General features: G+C 44.3%; 1 protein-coding gene across 1 annotated transcript in view; it reads left to right on the top strand.

Annotated features, from left to right (window-relative positions):
* Positions 1-17,641, top strand: part of LOC140719437 (guanylate-binding protein 1-like) — a 44,550-nt gene extending 26,909 nt beyond the window's left edge. The window contains exons 2-10 of the mRNA XM_073034112.1: positions 5,903-6,136; positions 6,653-6,780; positions 7,389-7,498; positions 9,029-9,216; positions 9,852-10,097; positions 11,530-11,807; positions 12,178-12,390; positions 14,464-14,566; positions 16,699-17,641. Of these exons, the coding sequence (XP_072890213.1) occupies positions 5,965-6,136; positions 6,653-6,780; positions 7,389-7,498; positions 9,029-9,216; positions 9,852-10,097; positions 11,530-11,807; positions 12,178-12,390; positions 14,464-14,566; positions 16,699-17,081 (1,821 nt within the window). The 5' untranslated portion in view covers positions 5,903-5,964 and the 3' untranslated portion in view covers positions 17,082-17,641. The remainder of the gene's footprint in view (positions 1-5,902; positions 6,137-6,652; positions 6,781-7,388; positions 7,499-9,028; positions 9,217-9,851; positions 10,098-11,529; positions 11,808-12,177; positions 12,391-14,463; positions 14,567-16,698) is intronic.
* Positions 17,642-18,212: the final 571 nt, after the last annotated feature.

Raw genomic sequence — 18,212 nt, 5'->3', positions numbered from 1 at the left:
CATTACCTAACATACATTTGATGTTGGTGCTATTGACCTGTAGCTAGTGGGTTCTGATGGATCCTTGCCAGGTTTCCTTACTGGAATTACTACTGCTTCTTTCAATGCACTTGGTAATCTTCCCTCCTCCCACACTCTGTTATAAAAATGCAGTAACTTCAAAAGCGCTCCTTCTCCTAGATTTTTTAGCATAACATAGCATACTAGATCTTTCCCTGGGGAGGTTGGTCTCGATCTCTTTATTGCTCTCACCATTTCTGCCAAAGTAAATGGATCATCAATTATATCATCTGTTTCTTTCCTCCCGTTTAACACACCTGGGTATTGACTCATTGTTCTTTCCCTTCTTCTCCCTTCTTCAGACAAATGTTCTGAACTATGTATCTTTACAAATGACTTGGCCATGATCTCAGCCTTATCCCTGCTGGAGACTGCTGTTTCCTCCTCAGATATCATTACTGGATATTCCCAATCACTTCTATCTCCCCCCACCCCCCCCCCCATCTCCTTAATGATTCCCCATACCTCTCCCATAGGCGTTGTTCTTCCTATTTTGTTGCAAAAACTCCTCCAACTTGCCCTTTTAGCTTGACATATAGTCCTTATCACCACTGCCTGTGCCTTCTTATTTTCAATCAAATGCTGCATATTATGAGTTTTTTAACTATCCAGAATGCTCTATTTCTGTTTTTTTACAGCCTGACAACCTTCCTCTGTCCACCATGGCACTATTTTTCTATTCATCCTATTTTTACTCCTGGGTATAGATCCTTCTGCTGCCATAATAATTGCTGAAGTCACCTGACTGTTTAATTGATCTATCTTGCCATAAATGTCAATCTTTGTCAATGCTTCTTCACTTAACTTCTGGAACTTACCCCAATCTGCTTTTCCAAACACCCACTTTGGGATTCCACCACCTGGTTTTACTTCAACTCTTTCACCCACTGAACATAAAACTGGGTAGTGATCACTGCCTACTGTTGAAGCAGTCCAAACTCTCCAGTTACTGATGCCAGCCAAGACATTAGACACTAATGTAATATCTAATACCGACTCAGTTCCTGGTGTTATCTTTATCCTTGTTCCTCTACCATCATTCATACATACCAAATCCCTTTCTTCCATCAAATCTTCAATTACCGTTCCATTTGAATCTGTAATCAGATCCCCACATATTGTGCTGTGACCATTGAAATCTGCACACCACACTACGTTATATCTATTTTGTTCTTGTATCCTTAGTAGGCTGTCCAAATCCAACCTTTTACATGGATTGTAGTAGTTAATTATAACCACTCCCTCCCTTCTCTCCCATATTTCCACCACTATGTATTCCCGATTGTCTCCTTTTTCCAGTACTCTATATGGTATACCTTGCTTGATTAACATAGCACAACCTCCTCCTCCCCCTAGATTTCTATCTTTCCTTATCATTGTATACCCATGTACCACAAAGTCTAAAGCTGGTTTCAACCAAGTTTCCTGAATACACACTACATCCGGTTTTACAACTATTTCCTTAATACAGTCCTTAAATTCCTGGCCATTGGCCAGTAAACTCCTTGCATTCCATTGCAAAAGAATCGCCATAATGAGTATTAACCAACCTATGACACTTCCTGGCTTGACTGATTAGTGAGGTTCTCCCACACTTCTTCCCATGTCAGTCCTACTAACCCTAAATGGTTTACTGCTGCTTTGACCACCAGCTGAATTTTGTCACTTTTTGACTTTACCTCTGCCGTACTATTAATGACTCCTACAATGAATGTTACTAGAGGTTTTTTCCCACATAAATCCTGTCATTTACTCTTTGCTGCATCTCTTGCATCCCTATTGCTCTCTGGTCATTAGGAGCATTATTCTGTTCTCTTGACATTCTTACAGCTTCTGCATAAGTGATCTTTCTTCTCACTCTTATTTCTTGAATTTTATTCTCCCGTCTCATAACCTCACACCCACTATACGCCACAGTATGAGCTCCTCCACAATTACAGCATTCTGGTTGCACTCCTGTTCCGCACTTTCCATATTCATGATTCCCCCCCCCCCCCACACATCTAGCACATCTCCTCTGCCTTTTACAGTTTTTAGCTATGTGTCCAAACCTTTGACAATTATAGCACCTCAACGGCTTTGGCACATATACCCTTACTGGGTAACTCATGAAACCCAGGAACACTTTCCTTGGCACTTTCTTCTTCAAATTCAAACAATACTGTTTCACTTTCCTTTTTCACTCCCTCCTTTGGTGTTTTCAGTCTTAGAACATTAATTACTTCCCCCCCTTTGATATTCCTCTTCAACTCCTCCATGTTTATACTCATTGGTACACCCGTGATCACACTTTTACAACCACCATTTCGTGCTCCCACCCTCCCTGTATATTCCACCTTGCATTTTCCTATCTCTTTTAGCTTGAGTGCTTTCTCAAGTTGTTCCTCATTCGCACATCTTACCAATAGTTTGCCATCATTAAGGTGTTTTGCAAATACTATTTCCCCTATCTTATTTGCCAGGGTTATTGTTAGCACAAACAGGTTAATTTTCTTCATGTGTCCTTGCGCCTTCTCATTAAACCCAATTATGACAACACCTCCTCTCTGAACTTGTTCATCTTCCTCACTTTCAGAACTCTCTCCACTGTCATTTCTTATTCTTTTATTCCCTTTGTCTCAGTTTTCATTCATCCATCCCTTCACTATCTCCTTATTCCCTTTAGTTCTCCCTTCATTTCTCCCTTCACAATAATCCATTTCTCCCCAGCTGCCTACCTCTGATCCCAAATCCCTATCCCGCTCCTTCTCCACTCTCTTTCCCTCAGCCCCTCCTCTCGCCTTGTCTGCCATTACCAGACCCAGGCAACCCCCTCCCAGCAATTCCCACTCCTTCCCCACTCTCTTTCCCTCAACAAGTTCCAAACCACATTCACACATGCACCCCCAAAGCAGAAATCATGTCCTCGCCAGCCAGCCCCACACACCCTATCACCAACCACAGCTTTCAACAGCAAATGAAGCTGAACCCAGGAGCTACTTTTGTAGCCAGCCCAAAATGAAAATCAGGTGCCTCAACTAGAGCACCCAACAGTACAAGGGAAAACTGGAAAACCTGGAATAAGGAAAAATGGACCGGACCGTGAACCAGAATGCAGACTTCACATACCGGACCATGACAGCAGCTGCCATGCCTCAATTGAGTATCACCCCCCGCCCCCCCAAGAGGTGCACTTGTTGTTCAGGGTAATGGTGACAGGGAAACCCAGCATTGACTTCTTAATCCCCTTACCTCTCCTGATGGTCACCCATCAACAGTCCAAAACTTGTAGTCTGGGTGTGACCAGCTCTTCAAATGTTTCATCTATAATATTTTCAGCCTCCCGAATGATCGTCAGTACATCCAACTCAAACTCCAACTCCTTGACCCAGTCGGTCAAGCGCTGAAGTTGGGTACTCTTCCCACAGTGGTACTAATCAGGGAAACCATCAGGAATCCTGAATTCTTTCGCGAATAAGTGGGATGTCAGCATACAGACCACTTATACACAAAACTAAACCTGCAATAAAACTAATCAAAATATGGCCTGAAGATGCCTCTTTACAACTCCAAGATTGCTTCGGTTACACCTGTTGGGACCTGTTTGCACAACAGGCTACCCACGGCACAGAGCTGAACTTGGAGGAGTACACATCCACTGAGCTTTCCTACATCAACAGTTGTGTAGATAGTGTAACAGTAGACAAGAAAATAAAGATATTCCCAAATCAGAAACCGTGGATGAATAAAGAGGTACAAAATCTTTTAAATGCACGCAATAATGCTTTTAAATCTGGTGATGCCTCAGCATATAGTGTTGCCAGATCAAACCTGAAAAAAAAGGCATAAAAAAGGCCAAAGACATCCACAGGCAACAGGTGGAGGAACACTTTAACAGTGCTAGCAATCTAAGCATGTGGCAAGGCACCAGGCCTATTACTGACCACAAGAGTAACCCTGTATGCCCCCACAGTTATGTCATACTGGCCAATGAACTCAACACCTTCTTTGGCTGGTTTGACATTAACAACAATGCGAGGAGCGCAAGAATCCCGGCCGAGAGGATGAACAGGTTCTTACACTAAGCACACTTGATGTATTGTACATGCTGCAGAGTGTCAAGCCATGAAAAGCTGCAGGCCCAGATGGAGTTCCAGGATGGGTACTTGAAGACTATGCTGAACAACAGGCTGATGTATTTATGAGAATTGTCAATCTGTCTCTATCTTAGGCAACAGTCCGAAAGTGCCTGAAGTCAGCCATCATATTGCCTGTCCCGAAGAAAACAAACATCAACAATTTGAATGACTATTGTCTGGTTGCCCTCACACCAACAATAATGAAGTGCTTTGAGAGACTGGTCCTTTCCCACATTAAAGTCACTGTCCCTGCCACACTGGACTCACACCAGTTTGCCTATAAAGCAAACAGGTCCGTTGAGGATGCCATCTCATTAGTTCTTCACACTGTTCTGACACAGCTGGAGGGAAAGGGCACATACGTGAGGATGTTTTTTGTTGATTATAGCTCTGCTTTTAATACTGTCATCCCCAGCAAGCTCATCTCCAAATTCCACCAGCTAGACCTCAGCTCATCACTCTGCAACTGGGTCCTGAATTTCTTCTGAGAGAGTTCATGGGCAGTGAGACTGGGCCCTCATCTGTCCTCCACTACTATCCTGAAAATTGGTACACCACAAGATTGTGTATTCTGTCCCATACTCTACTCCCTCTTCACTTATAACTGTGTACCTGCTTTTAACACCAATACCATCATCAAATTTGCAGACGACACAACAGTGATCAGGTTGATCTCCAACAGAGACGAATCAACGTACAGAGTGGAAGTACAGAACTTAGTGAGCTGGTGCTCAGAGCTGGCGCCAAGATGTCAGTTGGCAGTTTGTCTCCTGAGATGGAAACGAGAGAGATCTGGAAAAGGGAAGGAGGTGTCAGGGATGGACCAAATGAATTTAATTCCAGGGTGGAAGTTGGGGGGAAAATTGATAAAATTGATAACCTCATCATGGGTGCATAAAGCAGTGCCAACACAGTCATCAATGTAGCCAAGGAAGAGTTGGAGTTTGGGAGTAAAACTGTGCAGCAGTTCGAACATAGACTGTTCTACATAGCTGACAAAGAGGCGGGCATAGGTTGGGCCCACAGAATTGCCATTAGATACCCCGTTGGTTTAGAGAAAGTGGGAGGAGTGAAAGGAAAATTTGTTCAGTGTGAGGACAAGTTCTGCCAGAGAGGGGAGGGTGGTGGTGGAGGGGTGTGGTTGGTTCTTTTGTCAAGAAAGAACCAGGGGGCTTTGAGGCCTTCCTGATGGAGGGTAGATGAGTATTAACATAGTCTCCAAGATGCCCAGAACTGGCAGCCACTCAAACCAAACTCAGATCCTGTCTCCTGAAGTCAGAATGTTTCTGGAGAGTGGTGAGGATCGCCTGAAGCATGTTCTTGGCTCTGCCTACATTTACTCCCTGGTTTCTATATTGAAAAAAAAAGCTAATAACTGGGAGGTTTTCGTGACTTGGATCTAATACAGTGATTTAGGCAGATTATATGTTGAATAACAGATTTCCAGCAGTGAGTTATCGACCGTAATCTATTCCAGCTGTTCAGACGGAGTATATATAAAATAACAGAACCCCGGTAGTGATATAGCAGCTGGGGTACAATCGATGGTACTAGGGATTGGTATATACTGTAGATAACAGATCTCAGTGAGTAAATTAAACACTGGAAACTACTCCAGGGACTCAGGATTGAGATGCAGATGTCCCAGTGATGTGTTCTGTGTTTTGTCTGTTCCATTTACTGTGATTCAATTAGTGTGTGCTTCCCTTGCTCTGACTTTGCAGACATTTCGGGAAAGGACTGTCTGGTGTCGGTAACTGGAGACCCTACTGCCAACAAGCTGAAAATGGAGAAACCCTTGCAGTTGGTTTATAACAATGAAGGGAAGCTGCAAATTAACACAGAGGCTTTGAAGGTCCTCCAGTCCATTGAAGTTCCGATGGTTGTTGTGTCTGTGGTTGGTGCTGCTCGTACAGGGAAGTCCTACCTCATGAACTGTCTCGCGGGAGACAAGAGTGGTAAGGGCCATGGCTGTAAACTTCTACCTCTAACCTTTCACCTCTGTTTCCTATCTGTCTTGCAGAAAATATGCTGAGACCTGGGACACACAGAGGACACTTGCATTGTCAAGCTGTCAGTAGTGGGAGATGTACTGGAGACATTCGTTGGTGTCATGTTGGTGTTCCCATCAGTGTTTTGGGCAATGGATCTAGAGAGATCTGAGAAATGTAAACTGCATGTTTGCTTCATATCTTGGATGCAGAGAGCACATGGGTCTCGTTAATGAGGATCAGAGTTACTTGCTGTAAAAACAACTCTGTGCCGACCATGAATCGATCTTTTTCACGAATTCCACAACAATCTCATTTTATTCTACCCATGTCCCCAATGATTCTTCCCAAACCCTATCCCTCATTCACAAATGAGAACAGGGTATTCACAACCCACATGTCTTTGGGCAATGCTAGAAAATAGAACCACTTATGTTCTTGCAACGTTTACCTCTCTGCCTCTCTGTCTGTCTCCCTCTGCAGGATTCTCAGTGGATTCAACCGTCCAGGCTCACACCAAAGGAATCTGGATGTGGTGTCGATCACTCCCTCAGAGACCCAATGAGGTCCTCCTGTTGTTGGACACCGAGGGTCTGGGAGATCCTGAGAAGGTCAGTCCCTCCCTCACAACTATGCCCCCCCCTCAGAACAGTGGTTTCATTACCAAATGGGTAATACCCCCCCCCCAGACGAATGAATGATCTGCAGACCAGAGTTCAAATCCCACCACAGGCAATGAGGATGTTTAAATTCTCTTTACAATCTAGATTTAAAGTAAAAATTTATGAATTTGTTAACTAATCATCTAACATTTTTTATCACAGGGTAACACTGAGCTTCAGGGAGGAATTCTGTCATCTTTTTCATTGGAACTGTATGTGGTCCAAGACCATTACCCACTCCAAGTTTCCGGTCCCACCCACACAATTCCCAACCCCATCCTCCCAAATGAAAAGGATATTAAGGTAGCATGACTATGTATTACCCTCCCCCCCCCCAACACTGTATTGGTGAGCACTGGCTGAGACTCATCTGTAAGGCTTCCCTTGGGCACACACCTGCCACTGGTGGCATTGACAGGAAGGATGCTGTGGAGGGAAGCCTCACCCACCAACCTCTGTAAACACTGAGCAAGAAATGTCCAGAAATGGAATGGTTATCTATTAGACTGATCTCTGAGCAAGAGATCTCACTAACTCTTTGTCTGTCCTACCTGCAGGGAGACACTGCCAATGATCATTCCATCTATTTACTGGCTATCCTTCTGAGCAGCATCCTCATCTACAATGGTAAAAATAAAATTGACCAGCAATCCCTGCAAGACCTACAGTATCCTTCACTGGTGTCTCTCAGTCCTTCTCTTTCAGGGTGATATCTCTATAGTGACCACTGCTCTCAGTACTTCTCTCTTGGGAATATCTACGCAGTGACTGATATCTTTCAATCCCACTCTCTTGGGGAGATATTGTACACTAACCAATTTATTTCAGCCCCTGTCTCTCTCAGTGGGATATCTGTGCAGAGACTTGCATTACTCTGTCCCTTTCTTTTTGGATGTATCTATACCCTGATCATTGTCTCTCCATCAGAGTCATTGAGTTCTACAGGCAGGACCCCTACACTTCAGTCATGCTTGTCCATTCCGACTAAAGTGCATTCTCAAGCTGATCCCATTTTCCAGCACTTTCCCATATCCCTCTGAATTCTCATCATCTTCATACCTGTCCACATGCTTCATAAATGTGTCTAATGTATGTGCCTCACCCACTTCCTCTGCTGGCTGGTTCAATATAATCACCACCTGTCATCAATTACATCATATCGCCAATATCACATAGAAATACAGCTGTGTACGCAAGTGTTTAGCAGTCTATTGGCCAGGTAAAAGAAGCTGTCTTCCACCAGTGCACTAACTGATGAAAGCCAGCATGCTAAAAGCTTTATTCATTCCCCCGTTCTCTCTGCTTGTGACTCCCATTTAAGGGAACCATACACTTCTACTCCAACCTCTTGTTGCACAAAGGTACTTGGAATCCTTGCATTCAATGTAAAAGTCCTACAATGATTAGTCTTCCTACAATGTAACTCTGCGTACTTATCTGAATCCATTTGACATTCCTGAGCCCAGGTGCTCAGCTGATCAAGATCCTACTGCACTTGCTGGTACTCTTCTTCCCTGTCCACTGTGACAGTGAAATAATGCTTGAGAACTGTGCCCATCTCCAGCAGGTCCACAAACACATTTCCATCTTGTTCTTTCAGGGGCCCTAATTCCTCCTCCACCCCCGTTACTCTTCCTTTAGTAATGTATTTGTAAAGTTATTTAGATTTCTCCTTTATGTTTTTTTAAACTAAAGTCACCTCATGCTCCCTTCTGCCCTCCAAATTTCCATCCTCAGTTTACGTTGGTATCCTCTATACACGTTCAATGATTCTCTTGATCCAAGCTGCCTGTATCTGGATCAAGTCACCTCCCCATTTTATGACCCGAGAGTTAATAACCCTTAACACCCAGGACTCTCAACTGCCAGCAGCTTTGCCTAGTACTCATTGGACCATTTCTGTCAGGGAGAAATTTCCATTATGACTGGTGTCTCTTTCACTAAGAGGGATCTCCAGTCCCTCTCTCTTAGCAGAAGATCTGTCCATGGACCAGTGTCTCTTAGTCTATCTCTCATTAAGGGGGAGATCTGCACTCCAACTGGTGCCACTTAGTCTTTCTCTTTCAATGAGAAACCTGTACACTGCCCGGTGTCTCTCAGTTCCTCTCTCTCTCAGGAGCAGATTTGCATAGTGACTAACATTTCTCACAACATTCCTGCCAATCCTTCATTCCTTTATCCTTGATGTTGCTCACAGTTTTGTGACTAAACTGTCCAAGCGGATCCAGATGAAGGCCCAGCCCGATGGCTCTGACAGTTGGGACCTTATCCGTTTCTTCCCTGAATTTGTCTGGGTGATCCGTGATTTGACACTGGATATGAAGATCGATGGAAAAGAAGCGACTCCAAATGAGTACCTAGAGTACAGTCTGAAACTGAGGGACAGTGAGTATGTGGCAGTGCCAGTCTCTGAGGTGATAGGGCAAACTTGGAAAGGGCCCAGAAATGGGAGGGAGCAGGGTTGAATCCAGTGTGTGCTAGGGTGGTCGAGGAAGGGGCAGCCTGTTACCTTTGAGAATCTGTGCATAAAAACTCCAGGGTATCCCAGCCCCTTCACATCTCTCATTCCCCACTTACTCTGCATTCCCCTGCCCTGTTCACATTCACATTACCTCACAATTCCCTGCAATAACCTGATGCCAGCGAACACTGTCCTCTGGTTTGATGGTGTAAATGCACCATTCCCACCCAGCTGACACCTCCTTCCCATCAGAGTTTCATCTGATTGGCTGGGTGACAGTCTCCAACACACACAGCCCTCTCAATCAATATGACCCTCAACTACCCTGTATCATTCCCCTCAATGACAAGTCACCCAGGACCCATCTACAATGCACTTGATGCCCCTCCCATGCATCTGTCCCTTACCATTACATCTCACTAACTGTCTCCCCTCTGTTTCCTTCCTGTCCTTCCCTTATTCCTCCCCGCAGCCTTGTGGGTAACAGTCACCATGTTGGGAATGGGAGAACAGACTCAGTAAGGGTGATTCCTGCCTGATTCCTGGTTCTGTTTTACAGGTGAGAGCAGTGAGCAGGACAAGAAATATAATGAACTCCGCAGGTGTATCCGCAATCATTTTCCCTCACGTTGCTGCTTTGCATTTCCCATTCCGACACACGGGAAGAAACTCAAGCAGCTCCAGGAACTGGAGGACAAGAATCTGGATAAGGATTTCGTCAAGGAGCGGCAGAACCTCATCAATTACATTCACACCCACAAGAAAGTCAAGAGAGTTCTTGGGGGTCAGCTGGTCACGGGCAGGAGTGAGTAACTGGGCAAAACCTCACCACCTCTCTTCACGGTTAACACACTAACCGAGCATGAGAAAATCTGCTGATGCTGGACATCCAAAGCAACACACACAAAATGCTGGAGGAGCTCATCAGGCCAGGAAACACTTATGGAAAGGAGCAAACTGTCGATGTTTCATGCCAAGACCCTTAATCAGGACTGGAAAGAAAGGGGAGATATCAGAATAAAAAGATGGGGTTGTTGGGAGGAGGAATAAATACAATTTGGTAGGTGACAGTTGAAAACGAGGGAGGGGTGGGGTGAAGAAAGGAGCGAGGAAGTCGGCTAGTGGAAGAGATAAAGGGCTGGCAAGGGGAAATCTGATAAGAGAGGACAGAAGCCCTGGGAAGGGGAGGAGCACCAGAGTGAGGTGATGGGCAGGTATGAAGAGAAGATCTGAGACGGAAACAAAAATGGGGAATGGTAGAGCTGGCAGGGGTATGGGAATTTACCAGAAGTTCAAGGTATCAATGTTCATGCCATCAGCTTGAGCACCTTCACTCCATCTATGATTTCCTGCTAACCATCCATTTCAATTCTACTTCCCATTCCCATTCCAACATGTCAGTCCAAGGCTTTCTCTATTGGCATATTAAGCTAGAATATGAGGCCAAATGTTCTGTCTGGGTGGCCTCCAACTTCGATTTCTGAAAATTATTATTTCCCATCACCTTCCTCTAATGCTACTCCCACTTCTCTTTTATTCCACGATCTTCAGTCCTTTCCTATCCCTTCTCATCAGGACTGGATAAGAAGGGGAGAAATCAGAATGAGAAGGTGGGGGAGGGGAATGGGGAAGGAGTTAGTCGAAGGTGGCAGGTGATGCGTCAGACTGGGAGAAGAGGACTGGGTGAAATAAGGAACTGGTAAGTTGATTAGTGAAAGATAAAGGGCTGGAGGAGGGACAATCTGAGATCTCAGTGAAGGTGTATACAATGAAAGTGAATGGGAAGGGAGCAGAAATCCCATTGAAAGTGTGTACAATACAAGTGAATGGGAAGGGGTTGGGATCCTATTGGGAATACAAATGATGAGAATGAGTTGGATGGTGTGGGATACCAGCGTGAGTGTAGAGGGTAGGAGTGAATGGAAAGAGACAAAGTCCAATGGGAAGGTGTGCGGACGCAATGGAAATATGAAGCGTGATATTGAATGAAAAAAGCTGAGAGAATGGACTATGGGATTGAATGAGTATGGATGGGATCCCATTCGGTGCACAGACTGTGGAATTGAAAGGGAAATGGGTTGAGTCCGCTGAGAGTATGAATGATGGGACAGAATTTGAGGAGGTGGGATCCCATTGGAAGTGAATGAGAATGGATTGGGTACATTGAGCTGTGAAGAGTAGGAATTAAGGGTGTGATCAGATCCCCAGGCGCTGACCTCCAGAAACATTCCATGCAGGATTTGTTGCATTGACCAAGGCATACATGGGCATGATGGCGGATGGTGTCCTACCGTGTGTGGAGAGCAGCTTTGCCAAAATACTGGAGGTGGAAAATCAAGCAGCAGTAGATGAAGCCCTGAAATTTTATGATGATGAAATGAAAAAATTCTCAGAATATAACTGTCTTACTATGAGCGCACTCACAGAGTATTACAATATGAAGAGCAGAGAGGCATTCAACATCTTCCACAAAAGATCCATGAGCAACAGTGGCAAACACATCGAACAGCTGGAGGTGAGCTTCTAATGTTCAATGATTACCAACTATCTCATCTCTGAGCACCAGTCCCTGGACTCAACCCATACAAACATAGACTGACAGACATAGAGCATAGATAATCATCCTGAACGTGAGGGAGTGAGAGACACCAGGTAGCGCAGGTCACTCCCTGAGTGAGGGTGGTGAAGAGACGCCAAACGGAATACAGATCACTCCCGGAGAGAGAGAGAGAGAGAGTGACTCAAAGATACAGTTAGTATGCAGATCTCTCCCTGAGAGTGACTCACAGTGCAGATCTCTCCCTGGGTAAAAGGGACTGAGAGACACTGGTCAGTGTACAATACTTGGTATCCCACTTTACTGTACATCTTTCCTTCACTTCCAGGACAAGATGAGTTCCACTTACATGTCTCTCATGGTCAAGATCAAGGAAAAGTCAGAAGAGCAATGTAAGGCACATCTAGCAAAAGAAATGTCATCAATTAAAGAAAACCTGGCATCTGGACGTTACCGGAGACCTGGTGGTTTCCCAGAGCTGATGAAGGATCTTGATAAGGCCATCACGGCGTATAAAGAAAAGACTAAGAATGAGATAGAGGTGTGTTCAATATTTTACAGCAAGACATTTACTTTTCAATTCTCATAGCTTTTCCTTCCTCTGCCTTACATGGATTCAGAAAATCCCTCTCTCCACCCACACCTCCTTCCATTCATCCAACAAAGGTGAATATGATTTCCACTCTCTGTAACATCTGGAATGGGATTAACTGGTGGAGTGAGTCTGTGATTGAGAGACTAGTTATGGTGGGCTGTGGGAGAAGTTTCATTGGGTGGGATTTGTCAGTGATGGGGTTAGTGCCAGTGGGGCTGTGGGAGCAGTTCAGTGGGTGAGGGTATTTCAGTGATAGGGGTGAGTGCCTGCGGTACTGTGGGAGGGGATTCCATGGGTAGGAAGAGTTCATGATAGAGGAGATGTCTATAGGATGTGTGGGGGGATTCAGTGGGTGGAGAGTCAGTGATGGGGCAGATATCCACAGGCTGTGGGAAATATCTTTTCATGTTAGTTTTCAAGAGCCTTCTAATCTCTCCCATTAAAAAATCTTAACTTACCGTTTCTACTGTGTTTCAACGGAGAGGTTCAAAAACCAATCATGCACTGAGGGAAAAATGTTTGTCTCATATCTCCATTGATCAAGCTAGTTGTTTATTTAACTCAGCTTTGCAAATCACGACCATATCCCATACACTAACTATCCAGTCAATAACTATCTAGTTCTGGTCTTTCCCGCAGAAGTGTGTAACCCCCTAGGTTGCCTCAGGCTCGCTCAGCTCGTTCTCGTCTCGGGGGAGCAGACTTCGGCCCCGCCAAACTGGGTAATCAGCTGGTGTGGATCCTGTGTGATGTCCCCACCCTGCCCAAAAACAGACAGTACACCATATGCAATTAAATGAGTACAATTTATAAAGGTTACTATAACTAAGTGATTAATAACGATACAGTATATATGAAGGGGAAAAAAATAAAGAAAAGGCGCCAAACTTATCAAAGTCCAAACCACTTCGTGCACAACCGTTGGAGCTCAATTACTGAAGTCTTCTGGCCACCATTCGATCCCCTCCGAACTCCTCGACTCGCAGCCTAGGACTATCCGAAGTGGTCAACCAAGCACATCTAGCTTTATCTCCTCTCCTCGGAGTACCTCCTGGCCTTGGACCCCTGCTTGGGGTCCGTTCCTCGCCCAGTTTAAAGCATCGCGTCCTCTCTCTCTCAACCCCTCGTGCCGTTCTCCCCAAAAGCCCGCCAACAATAGCTTACAGACTCAGAAGAAAGAACAACATTAATCCCAATTGGTTTACAAAGGAATACAATTCTCGGTATCAGTAAATTTTAACCCAAACAAACTTCAAGCACTCTCTCACAACAAAGAAGCATTCCTACTTTTAACAAAACAAAGAAGCCATTTTGATTACATACACAGTAACAAAGAAAAAGAAGAAACCCCCTTTACAAGTGTCTAGTCTCAGTCTGTCCTACCTTCTCTAATAATGTAACCTGTCCTTCCAGGTATCAGTCCAGGGACCCATCTCTGAACTTCTTCCAGTGTGTAATGTTAAAGGAGACCTGTACTGTCCATATTCCAGATGTAATCTTACCAAAACCTAATGTAACTGAAGCATTACCCTTCTGCTTTTGTTACACAGTCTATCTCTCCCATTTACTTGCACATAAACGTTTTGCAAATCTTGCCCTGGGACACCCAGATCCCTCTACATTTCAGAACTTCACAAACTCTCCCATTTGGATAATATGCTTCTGTTTATCTTTCTGCCATAATGGATATTTTGCATTATCCCACATTGTGCTTAATTTCCTAGATCCTTCTTCATTCCCAGAACTCATCTCTCTACTCTTCGTCACATCTGTGTGTCGTTTTTACAACTCATCCTGGTATCATTTTTTTAAAAATCTGCCTTCATCCAATGCCACAATATAAACAGTCTTCAGCTGTGTTTTTACCAGTTTCCTCTAGATTGGGAAGAGGCGTTCCCTAATTGCGTATCAATACCCAACATTGTATGTTTGACGGTGAGAGCCCATCTCTCATCTCTTCTGGACAGGTGCGGTGGGAGAGAGTTGGACTTGAATGACCATATCTTCTCTTCTCTGTAGGGGTCAGCTGTCCTCACCCACTTCCTGAAGAAGGAAAAACCCCGACTAGACGAAATACAGAAGATAGACAGCAGGCTGATGAAGGAAAAAAAGCGTATCTCTGGTGAGAAAAGAAACAAAGTATTCAAAAAACTGTAGGAAGTAGGAAGGCAAAAAGAGGAGGGTGCAGAAGGGTGAAGAAGTTGTGGGATACTGGGAGACCAGGAGTGAGTGGAGAAACATGGTAGAAGACAAGGAGGCAGTAGAAACCAGTGGTGGCATGAATGGCAATGGCAGAGGCAATACACAAAAATATCCAATGCATGTTAGAATAGATCGGCAAGTGTGATGGGGACTTGCTCATTGAGTGCAAGATCATATTGGTCAAGGCAATCTTGAGGAGGACTTCATAGAATGCATCTGTGATAGGTTTCTGAAACAATGTGTTACTGAATCTACAAGGGAATATATTACCTTTTCTCATCTTAGGTAATGAGAGAGGGTAGCGATCTTGTAGTTAGAGATCATCTTGAAAAGGGTGATCAGAGTATAACTGAATTTTTCATACAATGGAGGATCAATAGCTTGATCAAAAACCTGGTGTATTATGCCAAATTGAGGGAGAACACAATGGTATAAGAGAGGAGTTAGCTAGTACAGGTTTGAAACACCTGCTACAATGTGGAACAGTGACTGCAAGTGTGGGACCCCAGCATTTACCTTGAACATAACCATGGGTGATGGGAATGGAACAAGGCCGTAGGTTAGCAACCCCGCTCATGGGGCAGAGTAAGGGTGCTTCAGTGCTTGGGGAACTCCCAGTGTAGCTGATGGGGCAGTGAATGGGGAAACAAGGAAGACGCAGACCATAAAGGTTGAGTTTTCTGTTCAGACTCCAAGGTAGCCCAGGAGTTGCCCATTACAGAATGAGGAATATTTTCCCTGCACTTGTTTACCACTGATAGGAGTTAGGATTTTCTTGGAGATGGAAAAAGCTGATGGGTGCAGAATAATAAATGCAGAGAGAGGAAAACAGGTGTCAGCTATGAGTAGCATCGGGCTGGAGGGGGCACGTACTTGGGTGTGTGGGTGTCCATTGACAGTGAGAAGATGGACTTCTGGGTCTTGTACAGTGATTCCTCTCATTCTAGTCCCTTCAAAAAGATGCCAATAGCTATTGACTTCTGAGTTGGAAATGGCACAGCTCATGAAGTTTGTGTCTGTACCATTCACCAATACACCTGGTGCTGTGCTCCGACCACCACCTATTATGGGCAGAGCTCATCAATCACACATGTGGGCAGGGTCCATGTACCGGCTCTTTAACAACTAGCACTTTAATAGGCTGGAGGACAGCCCATTTCCAAGCTTTGTTCTGACTGTTCTGAGAAACGTGAAGGGGAGCAAGGCTCACATTGGTCTCTTCAGTCAGGAGTATAGCTGGGGTTGACCAAGGAGTGGAGAAGATTGAGAACTAGGACAGAAATGAGAATTTAAGTACGTTGTTTTTGATTGCATGTATAGTTTTAAAGAATAACCTCATAGGTATCAAAAAAATTACCTGAGGGGGGACAGTTTAAACAGTGATTTCCTTATTTAAAGAATGGGATTTCGCTCCCTCCGCTGTTGATGCTGCCCTCACCCACATCTCTTCTCTTCCCCAAACATCCGCACTTCCCCCACCTTTCCACAGTGTTAAGGTGATAGAGTTCCTCTTGTCCTTACCTACCACCCCATCAATCACTGCATCCAACCCATTACCCTCAATGTCGGCCATCTCCAAAAGGATCCTAGCACTAAACATATCGTTACCTCTCTGCTTTCCGCAGGGATTGCTCCCTCCACAATTCCCTTATGCATCCGTCCCCATGGCCCCTCCAAATATCATTGTCTTGGCACTTATCCTTGCAAGCAGCCTAAGCACTACACCTGTCCATACAACTCCTCCAGCATCTCTATCCAGGACCCTAAACCGTCTGTCCAGCTGAGAGAGCATTTTACCTGCAAATCCCCTGGGCTTGTCCCCCACTTTTTTATTCTGGCATCTTCACCCTTCCTTCTCACACTTAACATAGGGACTCTGCTCATTTCCATAGATGCTGCCTGACCTGCTGAGTTCCTCCAGCATTTTTTGTGTGTAATCTTAGGCTGAACAGTGAGTGAATCTCCCTCTCAATGTCCTGTCACACACACCTTGAGACACCTTCACCACTCTCTGCACAGACTAACCAATTCATCCTCTGCCCCTATTGTCAGCTTTGGAAGAGGAGATCTCAAGGCTGAAACAGGAGATGGAGAAGATGGAGCAGAATAGGAAGGCGGCTGAGGAACAGAGGAATATGGAGATCGTGGAGCAGATCAGGAAAAGGTTTGAGGAGGGTAAACAGTGTAGCGTAGAAGAGCTGAAGAACGCCATGGAGCATATGAGGAGTGAGATGAAGAAATACAAAGTCGAGGGCAGGATGGAAGATATGGAAAGGGCTCTGCAGAGGTACAAGTACCTGAAGATGAAATATGAAGAGGCAGGAGAATGGAGTTTCATGAAATTCATAAGGGAGCATAGCCCTGGGATTTCTGCTGCGCTGTTTACTGTGGTGACTGTCGTAGCAAAATTAGCTCTATTCAAATCAGTAAACTAGTCAAAAAAGATGTGTACATTTCGAAATATGTCCACAGCACCAGTCCTGTGACATTCCTTACCACTTCCAACACCCCCTCCCCCAGTCTGATCAATGAACTGGACCCCAAATATTGTTCCCACACATTCCACATCCAATCCCCAGCCTAATATTAGCGGCACACGCAGGAACATTTAAAGCGGGGTCAGATTCCAGGTAGTGAATCTCAGAACCCCAGAGATGTGAATGAACCAGCGTAATTCCTTTCCTACCACAGATGCTGCTTGATCCACAGAGTTCCTCCAGCAGGTTATTGCTTTATATAAGTTGCGTGAATAGTTTTAGCTAATAGATTTGTTAAGTAACATAGATGTTACATTTAAACATAATATAGCTTTATTAACAAATCAGTAATCTTTCCAATTAGATGAATCAATGTAACTGCAATAATAAGAATCAGGATATACATGTGTGGATGAACTTAGATATTGGATCCTCATCCCACCACATGGAAGTGTTGATTTAAATACTAGCAGTTTGTATATGCTGGTAAATCTTTGAAACTTCAATAAAGGTTTGGTGTGAAGCAGAAAGTTGTTCTCTATTGCATTTAGGGCATTCCAGGAATAGAAGAATATGGTGGCCATATCTTTGTGGGTAACAATGGAGATTATTGGTTCAAAGATTCATTTGTTATCAAAGTACATATGCAGTATAAAACTCTGAGAGTCTTATTCTCTAGATAACCATAAAAAACCTAAATGCATGACCATACACTTCCCTACTCTATATTCCATCTTCCAATAGTTTGCCCATTTCTCTCATCTAAATCTTTCTGCAAGCTCCCTTGCTTCCTCATTTCCACTGGTCCTCCACCTTTCTTTGTATCATCTGCAAACATTGTGGCAAACATTGCCACAAAACCATCACAAAACTGTCATGCAAATCATTGAAAAATAACTTGAAAAGATACAGTCCCACCATCAACCCCTGCAGACCAACAATGGTCATCGGCTCATTACAAATATACTTTGAATCTTTGAAATTGATGCTGGCCTGGACCAAAGCAAATAAGAAGGTGTTATAGATCAGTCAGATGATCCATAGCCAAAGACACTTAAAAACAACATCTGATAAGGATAAGCTACCTCT

Source organism: Hemitrygon akajei, chromosome 31 (assembly GCF_048418815.1).
Source record: "Hemitrygon akajei chromosome 31, sHemAka1.3, whole genome shotgun sequence".
NCBI lineage: Eukaryota > Metazoa > Chordata > Chondrichthyes > Myliobatiformes > Dasyatidae > Hemitrygon > Hemitrygon akajei.
Note: the sequence above shows the minus strand (reverse complement) of the source record. Positions and strands in the feature narration are given on the sequence as shown.